General features: G+C 46.7%; 1 protein-coding gene across 1 annotated transcript in view; it reads right to left on the reverse strand.

Moving 5' to 3' along the window:
- LOC144158181 (potassium channel subfamily T member 1-like) overlaps positions 1 to 11,507 on the reverse strand; it is a 254,850-nt gene that overhangs the window by 39,380 nt on the left and 203,963 nt on the right. The window contains 6 exon segments of the mRNA XM_077688863.1: positions 3,480 to 3,609; positions 10,350 to 10,462; positions 10,464 to 10,485; positions 10,578 to 10,649; positions 10,768 to 10,888; positions 10,891 to 10,939. Coding sequence (XP_077544989.1) covers positions 3,480 to 3,609; positions 10,350 to 10,462; positions 10,464 to 10,485; positions 10,578 to 10,649; positions 10,768 to 10,888; positions 10,891 to 10,939 — 507 coding nt within the window.

Here is an 11,507-nt window from a genome sequence, read left to right on the forward strand (position 1 = left end):
ACTATATCTCCTTATCGCGTGGTGTGGGTGTAGCAACGTTCCAGTGTATTGCGTTCCGTAAATAAAAGTGTTGTGAAATTCCGACGGGGACCATGCGGAGGCAATGGGGCGCTCAGTGCCAGCTGTTACCGCTGTTGCTTAACGTTGCATCTACATCGGCAGGAGAGCGGAAGCATGCTCAAAACAGAGCACTTAAAGGGACACTGAAGTGATATGTAAACATTGCGGGATTACTAGCGCAAATTGTAGTCCGGAGTCCCCAGGCCATGTATCGACCACTCTGGGCGCGTTTACGCGATTTTATTTAGTAGAAAAATTAATTCGAAAATGCTGTCCTCCTCTCTTTACGCTCGCTCATTTTTTGTGGCGTTTTCGTGTGATGTCAGAAGGAGCCAAACTCGCAATTGGCTCCCCGGCCTTCAGACAGCGTCAGTCGGCCCAGCGTTTCGTCCACCGGCCGCCGACGGGTCGTCGCAGTTCGTTCGCTGAGTTGAAACGAAGCCAGGACACGTTTGTGAATGGAAGAATGTGCCTTTCTTTACTTGGTTATTTTGTACACTGTATCTAGCTCCAAGTCAAGGTCGCTTCACACAAGCGCTGCACAAGCGCACATGCGACGCCTCGCTGACTCGTACGCCAGTAGGAAAATATAAGGCCTCTCGAAGGCGGGAGAAGAGTAAGCGAAGTCAATATAGGTACGAAGGAAATAAAATCAACTGATATTTTTACCGTACAGCGTAAAACTAGGGTGCGGGAAGCACTTTTTTGCGCTGGGCGAACAAGCACAGCGGCCAGCAGCACGACTACGCATCTGCGAACGCTTTTCCGTCTAAGAAATGCAATTGCTAGACGTGAGATATTGTGGAAACTTGGGGGATGCGTACTGCACGAGCGCAAAACAAGAAATAGTCACCTAAGCTGCTTGGAATGATTAAACTCAATAAAAGTGTAAACAGGTTATACATTATATACCTTATATTTCCAACAATGGTCGCTTTGGCTTGTGGCCTAGTGGTTTGGAGCGCTAGGTATGTGATCGTAATTGTTTTGCAAGTCACAAGTTTGAATCCCAGCGGGTACGCGTTTTTTTTATAAGTTAACTTTTTCGTTTTCCGCTGATGTTTGCTATACTGAGTTCACCTTTTTTTTTGGGGCCGCAACGTTCATTGCTCCACGAAATAGTTCACAGAACGCGCGCAGGCTGGCACTGGCGCGCTAGCGAGTTCTCGTTGGCCTGCTGTTACCATAAGCACCGACTGCTTGCGGGCAGTGGGCACAGGCCAGAATCAACAGACACTTGGCCTGGTGCGAACACGCTTTTTACGATACAGGCATGAGTGAGGCAAGCTCAAAATATGGGGGAAAAGCGCATGGCATTTGAGCGTCTGCGGGGACGCGGAGGGCGTTCATGCACTGCGTAGGCCTCGGCTAGTGAATGCTACGGTTCCAAGCCGTCCTGGGAGGCTTATCTTATGCATTTTACAGCCGACAACATGACAGAAGCGCGGTACGATGATTACTGAGATATTGAGAATGCCCATCCAACAACGCCATCGGTTATGTTTTACAGAACCGAAACCGAAACCGAAACTTGTTTGATTGCTAATCTTGGGTATCGTCCAATCACGGCGCCCCTCCGCTTTGTAAAATAATTACCGATTTGTCAACCGGATAAACGATGAAAAGTGTGCTAATTTGAGCCAGTCTACGCAGTGCAAGCAAAAACGGGAGCTTGAAAAATTCACTTCAGTGTCCCTTTAATCGCGACCCCAACGTAAGACGAAAGAAGGCAGAATTGAAAAGGCTGCGTTGTTAGGATAGTGCCCGCATTTGAGTTTAAAAGATATCAAGGGAGCTATCACCTACAAAAATACGACGGCGCTGACGCCAATGCGCTTGTTTCGACGGCCATTTCTGAAAAATTCGTTCGGCGCCGTTTCTAATTTGTGTGAGAGATTGGGCTTTACCAAGGAGTCCGATCCATCGAGTGCAATACATGTACTGGAAACTGCTTAAATCGTTGAAAAATCCGTAACATCCTCATGGGTGGATATATAAAAATTACATTACGCCGTAGCGGCTACCGCTAGAGCAGGACATTGGATTACCTTTGCATGATTGCAGTAGTTTACTGGTTACTTACCAAAATAAAAACTATACAAATGACGTTTAAGGAGCACTACAGATCCCATGTTAACATTTGTTCAGGTTACAGCTGGAGCTGGACATTAGATTACCTTTGCATGGTTGCAGTAGTTTACTGGTTATTAATTTACCAAAGTAACTATACAAATGACGTTTAGGGAGCACTACAGATCCCATGTTCACATTTGTTCAGAGTGTGAACAAGAGAGCCATAGTGCTCTGAAACGTCATTCGTATATTTCTGACTTTAGTCAGTGACCAGTAAACCAGTACTTCAGCCATATTTCCTGACCAGACGGTGTGCCGTAAAATCCTCGACTACCTTTGCATGGCCATCCTGCAGTCATTGTTTTTTCGGTGTTGTCATTAATTAGTATTGTTATCTTCGATTTCACGATAGTTGCCCCATGCCCTGCAATTGCTCATCTCACCACTGCCACCTCATCTGGTGTAACACGTCCTGCCGGTGGCGGAGCTAACTAACCCCTCAGTTTTCATTAAGTAGCTTTACCTTTGTTTTGTTCTCTTAAGAACGGACACCCGTATCCTGAATCCCTCCTACACTCGAGACTCCAGTCGAGGAGATCCTTAAAAGCGATTTTCGCGTGTAAAATCACTGCGGTGTCCTCTACTAAGCCGAGTCGAGAAAACACATGGAGCGGAATGTACCCCAACAAGTTTACGCACAGGATTGTGTAGCAACTTAAATACGGATCCTGACGCGAAATTGTGCCAATAAATGCCAAATGTATTTCAAAAACAAGCCACATGCACAGCCTGTCGTTAGGAAGGCATAGGCTCTTTGGAGCGTTTTTTTTTTTTACTTTTTTAAATTTAATTTTCTCCTCGCTTATCTCATTCTTCCGCACATTTGTTTGTTATGGATCTGCAGACTGAGGGCCCGTACGGCCGTTTCTTTCGGAGTCCTTGCCTGGTTATTCTCGTTGCCAAGCCAGCGTGGACTCCGCGGCATTTTCGCCTTCTAGGTGCCCAAAATATTTGCTAACTTTGCTGAGCGTCGGCGGAACGGCCTTCATTTCCAACCTATCTCAAAAGCCACCGATCGAAACCCGAAGTACATTTTCCCACTCTGGAAGGTTTGTGTACAGATTTAGCTGACCCAACCTTTTTCTTTTCTTTTCAGGCGTCCCGTGTTAGTGCCAGAGGACAGCCGGCGTATACGTTTTCATGGGGCAGCTGACAGCCCCTGCTCCGTTAGGCCACCACGAAACAGGCGTTAATGAGGGCGCTGGGGGTCAATCGGTGCCTTCCTCTTGCCCGGATATCCGAATGGAAGGCGCCAGGGCAGTAAGCGTAGGAGCCGGCCACATTACCTGGTTGAGCAGGCTCACCTTCTCCATCTTGGAAAGGTGCAGCGCGTACGTGTCGAACGCTCGGAACTGCATGAAGCGCATGTTGCTGCTCTGACTCAGCTCGGTGATGATGCGCACGCTCGGGAAGAATCTGCACCCGGGAAAGGAAGCGACGCGCAAATGAGCGCCCGGGGAGGCTGGGCTGGTTGCATCGGTGTGTTACGTCGGACTGCATTAGCGCGCAGCCGGCCGCCAAAGTTTGCCGCATGTGTGAACACCGGCCAGAATACAACTGTAGCCGTACGACGGCACGCACCTACGTGTATGTATAGCAAACTGAAACTTTCGGAAATTTTGGAGGCTGGAAACAAACTTGTGAGAAAACAGGTTTTTTCTCCCGGAAATCTTGGAAGTTTAGGAGAGGTGCACCAAACCCAAAAAAGTGGAGAAGTGAAGAAGAGAATAACAGTTAACGATTAGAACGCTTTCTACCGGTGTTCGCACACAACCGAAACAATATTACAATCTTAGATGCATTTTCTGCTGGACATACAATCCCTTTATTACTATTTCAGCACAGCTCTTAAGGCTTCTCTGGCTCCACTAACTACAAACCCTTACTGCGACAGTTGTTCTTCTATAAAAGCAGTGAAACACATTCTATTTGAGCATGTGGCCTACATGACATAGATTGTACTCCTTTCAGGAAATTGAGCGCCTAGAAGGATCTGTAACTCTGTAAGGACCATGGAATTGCCCTTCGAAGCAGTGCCAGACTCTGACAAGTTTGTTTTACTATTTGGATGGTATTGTCCTAATTTAGAAATTGTGAATTTTGTGACGCAAGTTAAGAAATAGTCCGTCATCGTACGCGAATCCCACGGCCGTTTTTTCCCTTCCTACCCACCTCCATCTAGGGCCGTTTTTCCTCACCCCCATCCTCAGCGAAGAAGCATGTAGGCGATATTAAATGCCAGCAAAACTCTCTGTTTTCAATAAAGAGCCCTCACCCACACCATCACCCTCTCTATATCTCTCTATCACACTGACAGCTAACCATCCATATCCAAATCTGCAGGTTTTGTGGTATTAACGACACCTTATACCAAAAGTTGTTTAGACTACCCCCATCGAGATTTCCCCATGGTGAGATATCGCTCGAATGTACGGGATGACCTTGACGTGGTAAACCTCGTGTGGAGATTCTGTAGCGCAAACCACGTGTTTCCGAGTGAAACCACATCCTTCCACGCATAGCGACTTCCTCATTCAGGTAGCCTGTCAGGACTAAGAAAAACGCACTCTGAGGGGTAAAAAGGGCTCCAAATTTTTGTTCCTGTCCACTTTTTAGTGCACTGAGTAGGGTCAGCATGAAGAAATCTGCCCAAGGACTCTCAAGTTGTGCGTGTTCTAGAAACCTAGCGCGGCGTGACATACCCACACATGTGCATATATATAAAGCGGTGTATTAGCCAATGCTTTATAAAATGGCTAATCAACCAAACCATTTTTGTCAGTCTGAGTCAAATCAATCAATCAATCAATCAATCAATCAATCAATCAATCAATCAATCAATCAATCAATCAATCAATCAATCAATCAATCAATCAATCAATCAATCAATCAATCAATCAATCAATCAATCAATCAATCAATCAATCACTGCGCAAGCACTGAAGGGTCCACCACAAGAAATCTGTGCAAGTACTTTGAAGCCTCGCACAGTGTTACATACTCATAAGCAGCACATGCCCACATAGGTGTATTAGAAAACGCTTCAAAAAGAGAAATTTATGCTGAGTCAGATGCACACACACAAAAAAAAGAGCAAGATCAATTTGAATCCGCTTAGTGAAGCAAATGAACCAAATGGAGCTTGCTTGCTTACGAAGAACCAATCTGCATAAGACCGGACCCTCGACCTTTTATACTTCAAACTTATGGCTTCGTAAAACGGTGCGCTTAACATCCTGTTATATATTTCCGATCTTTCAAATTTCACCTTGCGCTTTTACCCCCTTTTATGCTTCATGGCGGAAACCAGAAAAAAAATTAATCACAATGCTTGGTATATATATTTTTTGCGACTTGCATCGCCCGTTGCCCCTGCGTTGGGCGCGTTCATAGTTCACGGGTGTTATTTCGTGCCAGCAGCGCGCAGGTTCTTTCTGTCTCATTGGATGCGGGAAGAATATCCTGGCAGGAGCAAGACGCAGCCTCAGCAGAGCATCGTGCATATGGCCAAGAGGCTCGCTAGGAATATCAAAACTCTGCAATTAAATGACATGCAGCGGGCTCAGCAAACATTATCTCGCCGATATTGCCTGTGTATTATGCCCCTACGTTTCTGGACCCAAGGTCTCGAAGCATGGAAAAATGTTTAAGCGGCACGTCGCCGTTCGCGCTGAATATTGGCGCAGCCTCAAACGAAGGCAAAACAACAGATTTTCTGATAGCAGGAAAGTATGGGCATCCGAAATAGACGGATTTAGATCTCAGCTGCCCTACTTCCGATGGTACAGTAATGTCATCAAGGGTGGCGCCGACAGCCCGATGAAATTTCACGCTATGCGCTTTTAAACCGCCATGGCCCCTTCGGTCCCCGTTTATTTAACGCGATTTTTGGACCGCGAATTTTTATGTACCCACGCGACAGTTTACTATATAGAACCTCTTGAAAACCACAACGAAAGTGACAAAAAAAAAGGAAACCATAGAAAAGTATCTATGCTCTGTTCCAAGAAAAGCAAATGTACAAAATTTCTGGAGCCAGGGAAACTCGATTTAAAGCAATTTGGAATCCCACGGAAGGTGTATCGCGCTTCGTACGTTGACCTAACGGTCTCAAGTAATGTCGAAAACGAAACTTCGCATCAAAAACGAAAATGAAACGTTGCAAGAAAGCGAGACTCAATGAAAACGATCAACGATTTCAGCATGGGCTGCAACTTGTACAATCATGGAAACCGGTCAATTAAAATCATGCTCACGTGTATGTACACGTACACCCAGCGACAAAAAGTTCCGGTACGTGATTGCGACGGGCACAGTTAATTTTTTTTGTCTGATGGCTGTCTGATGGCTAAGCACTTGATTTGCATTCGTAAACGAAGTATCACGCTTCACAGCGTTATCAGCATACGCGAAGCAGGAGCTCGATCACCGGGAAGCGGAGAAATCAATTTTTATCGCGGTGTTCGTATACACTCACGTGCACTAGTACAGTTGCATGTAAATGATTCCTTCCGCTCTCCGTCCACTCGTTTATGTGCTTCTGATTTAATATGAACGCATTTCAGTTCACTGAAGCCCAGTCGAAAAACACAACAGGAATTTCTGTCGCACAACAGAAATGTCTGTCGCACGACAGGGATTTCTGTCGCACGACAGGGATTTCTGTTAGGATTACAGGATGGTCTGTCGTGCGACAGAAATTTCTGTAGTACAACTACAGAAAATCTGTCGTACGACAGGCATTTCTGTCGCACGACAGGGATTTCTGTTGGGACTACAGGATGGTCAGTCGTGCGACAGGAATTTCTGTAGTACAACTACAGAAAATCTGTCGTACGACAGGCATTTCTGTCGCACAACTGGAATTTCTGTTGGGAATGCAGGATGGTCTGTTGTGATGTAGTAGGACGACAGAATGTCTGTCGTACGACAGAAATTTATGTAGTACAACACACATATCTATCATGCGACAGACATTGTGTAGCACGCTTAGTTTTCGCATTTATCGTTGTTATGCGTAGCTAGGAAAGCCTAAAATAATTCCTGCGCCTGCTTCCCGTATTATAATTTCATGCACTGACAATCTTCAAGTAATTAGAGACCTCCATATTCTCAACAGTCCCCAGCCAGCGGGCTTACATTCAAAACTTAAAGGGGCCACGCAGACAAAACACAAGTTTGGATATTTCGAAAGATTACCTTGTTAAAATCATACTGTCATACTTACACCGCTTTTAACGTAAACTTTGCTCAAATAAGCCACATAATTAGGGGAAAAAGGAATGACCATGCGACCCACTAGCTCATTTCCCGCAACAGAACCTATGATGTCACATGCGCCCAGCTGCGCGATGGCTGAGGCAGGAAAAAGCAAACGCAAATCAGGCACGGCTTATAAGCTTGCCAGACGAGCTATTTACGCTTAAATGTAGTGCGTATTTATTTTACAGCAGTAAGAATGGTGGGGTAAAGGATGAAAGTTACGAAAATACACGTAAGCATATAAGTACCGATGCGCACTGCTGTTGGTATTGGGCGCACTATGCTTGTTTTAGCTGCACAGCACTCCGCCACTCTGGAGTTGTCTTACACGACACTGGCCGATTGGCGTAAGCGACGTTGTCTTACGTGACCCGCTTTGTCGAGGATACCCTATGTTTCACGAAAGGATTACTTTCTACAGTAACAAAAACAAGCCAGGTGTAAATATGGCCAAAAACAAAGCAACGGTGGACAACGGTCCATGGAGGAGTGTGGTAGCGCCATCTGGGAGGACTGACGGTAAGTAAGGCTGCAGAGCCGAATGAAACAGTGAAAGTTCGTTTTAATACGCGCACTTATGACTTCCTGACGTCCGGAAAACACACGAATTGGCGGGAGAATCAAACATTTAGGCTAAATTGATTAATTTCTCAGTGAATACGGCATTATTTGCTGCCGGAGAAGCGCTAGGGGCACTATAAAACACGAAATCTTTCGAATAAACAAACTTGTATTTTGTCCGCATGGCCGCTCTCCGCTCTCCAACGTTGCCGCTCTCCACCACGCGTCGCCCCAAGCTGAACTAGTCACATGATTGAAGCGTTTTGTGCACGGGTTCTGTTTAAAATGTCTTTTTCACATGCCGCCGGCAGGAATTACCACCACCGCAAAATAAGACCCGGCACCAGCGGGGCCACATCTGATACGGCGCTTTTCGATAAACAGTGCGCGGTGCATGAGGGGCATGAGGGACCGAGCGAACGATCCTCCCTGAGCGGCTGCGAGTTCGCCACCGATTAAAAGTCACGTGCTGCCCTGCAGCAACGCACACCGCGAAAGGGCAAGCCCAGGCCGCCGCACAAATGCGGCCAGATTTTTCGTTCGCTTTTCCAGCCTTGAGCGGAGTGAGGGATTCAAGGTGTCAACAAAGCTTGCCCGTAGCAGACGAGTATGAGCAGCGCGATAACGGAAGTACGTCACCGCCGAGGAGCGCAGCATCACGGGAGGGAAGGCTGGCGCGCCGTCAACAGCGGAGAGTAAGTTGAAACGAGGAGGAAACGCGGCGCGACGATAATGCGCGGTTTTTGATTTACGATTTCTCAGCTAATAGTCATCGCTTTAACAAAATTCTTGCGGGAGGAGATTGCTAATACATTGTCTTATTTGGTTACATGTACATCCATGCATCGGCGGAAGGTATTTCAGGACCCCTTTAAAGGGAGCTGGCATGGTCGCGCAGCGAATCTTTGTCACCATGACAAAAAGATGCAGAGATTATACACATGATGTGGTTACAGTATTCTATGTGCCGGCAAAGACGCGTTTGAATGCGAAGCATTCTTAGGATACTAATCCCGGTTTCATCGGCCTGATCGTCATGTCTTCTGGCCTCCTACCACAACGTGCGACTTGCCTGTGAAGGTTGCACTGCAGTACAAGGTGTATCTGCATCTTACCGGTACTCACCTATGGGGCAGAAACTTGGAGGCTCACTACGAGGGTTCCACTTAAATTGAGAACGACTCAGCGGGCAATGGAGCGGAAGATGATAGGTGGAACATTAAGGGACAAGAAGAGAGCGGAGTGGGTCCGGGAACAAACGCGTGTAAAGGACATATTAGTACAAATTAAGAAGAAACGGACGTGGGCAGGGCATGTAATGCGAAGGCAAGATAACCGTTGGTCATTAAGGGTAACAGATTGGATCCCAAGAGAAGGCAAGCGTAGCAGGGGACGGCAGAAGGGTCAGATGGGCCGATGAGATCAATAAGTTTGCAGGGATAAATTGGTTGCAGTTAGCACAGGACCAGGGTAATTGGAGATTAATGGGGAGGCTTTTGCCCTGCAGTGGGCGTAGATAGGCTAATGGTGGTGATGATGATGATGATGACAAGGTGTGGTACTGCGGTGAAGCATGTATTATGGAGAAGCGAACCCCCACTACTACAGCTAATCGCAACCCCACCACAGGATTTTTCTTCCCTTAAGGCTGCCGGCACCCGTATTTGCTGATGCGTGCGATGTAACAGTCAGTAATTTTCCCAAATTAAAGGCTGCTCCGTATTTAAAGTCAATCATTGAAGTTAAATCTGCCTGAAATTTTTTCCGAATTCCTTTCGTCTTAGCCATCTTCGGTAGCTGTTAAGGCACTGCAGGCAGAAGAGACAACTGTGATGCCCTATATGTTTAACGTTTCGTGAATACAGAGTTTGTTCTAGGAAACTTAAACTTAAGCTAACGGTCGCGAAATTTTTGTGTTCGGCTTCAAGCGATGCCAACAGTTCGGAGCGCAAGTTTAAGGACTTGTGACGTATGGACTCCAGGCTGGACGCAGAAACACTGCGGTGCCAGGGTGGGTTCCGATATTATATCTTACTTTAGTGCGTATCATACAGCCATCTCCTAGACGGTTAACGTTTTGGTCTTATCTCCTAAGACGGTTAACTGTTTGGTCTTTTAACGTTATAGTCAAACTATATCTAAAAATGTTCAGCTCTTTGCTAAAATATACTCCTGCGTTTACCCTGATTCGCAATTTGACGCATTCATTCCGGGTCTTACCTCCCCGGTAAGATTTTGTCGTATATGTCTTGCTTTGAAAACACTGTAGCAAGGGCCGCGGCAGTTCTCTCCGAGGTTGAATAAAAATCATTACGGCGAGGGAGGGCACTTACTTGAACATGGTTTGTACTGCGACGATGGTGTTGCAGTCAGCTAGGTAATCTTCTTCGGCCGAATTGGTTGATTCCTTGTTCACTACAACAACGCTGTCGGCGAGGTTTATGCCAAGCTCGCAGCAGGTCATCCAGGCTGTAATGATTGGAAGCGATTCGCGTGTGACGCACTATGGAGTGCAGCGCCTAGTACTTTTCGATAAGGGCGGAGGCAAGATGACAACTCACTCGTCTATGGAACCCTGCATCCAATACACCAGGGGGAAACATGAAATCGCATCTAGAAACGCAGCGTGAGGTCTGAAAAGAAGGAGAAGTTGTTTACATTGACGCAGCTTTGAGAACTAGTAGTGAAAGTACAGCCACCTCTCGAAGCCACCATTGGTGGTAAAATCTAGGACTGGAGAAGAGGGAATACCTCTTTTCTAGGAGTAGTACGATGGGCCTGAGGCTGTTGGGGCTGTGAAAGTGGGCCCGGAGGGGCACGATGAAGTTGTAGATGCCTTTGCTGGCGAAGTCTGCTGCCAAGATCACGCACCGTTGGGCCAGTTGTACTGCTTCGCGTTGTGGAACTCGCAGTGGTCGCATTGCTGCAAGCCAACAAGGCGAACGAACACGGGTGTAACACATTTCCAAAAGAATGACCCCCCGTTTTAATATATCCCCACCGGTCAGCACCTGGAGGCATGCGTCAGGTATTTCGAAGAAGCAAGGAGCTGTACGCACGGGCAAGCCTGCCAGCCCTGGTTGTGATTGCATAACATAAAACGGGACCGCAAGCTGTTTCCTTTTTGTATTTCACGCGTGAGCTGAGTATTAGTCTCACCGCACGTGCTAGCTTGCCATGAATTCACGGAATAATGCCTGCCCAACGAGTGCACCAATTCGAGTGGCTGCAAACCCTTAAGTAGGTAGCCTCCTGAAAACACCCATAATTTCTCCTCACATTTCGTCTCGCCTCTCGGCGACTAGAGAGACTACACCATCACGTTTTTCATCACACGGTGATGCGCTGCCTTTCTGCGCCCCACTTCTGTTAGTTGAAACACCGATAAAAAATGGCAAGCAGTAGTTTAGAACAGCTGTAAGCTGCGCAGTTATAATGCTGGAAGTGGCACTAAAACCGCTTCTTGAGGAACCTCATTCTACTTCTGCATA

Source organism: Haemaphysalis longicornis, unplaced genomic scaffold (assembly GCF_048455015.1).
Source record: "Haemaphysalis longicornis isolate Haplotype H1 unplaced genomic scaffold, Haemaphysalis longicornis Haplotype H1 scaffold_1, whole genome shotgun sequence".
NCBI lineage: Eukaryota > Metazoa > Arthropoda > Arachnida > Ixodida > Ixodidae > Haemaphysalis > Haemaphysalis longicornis.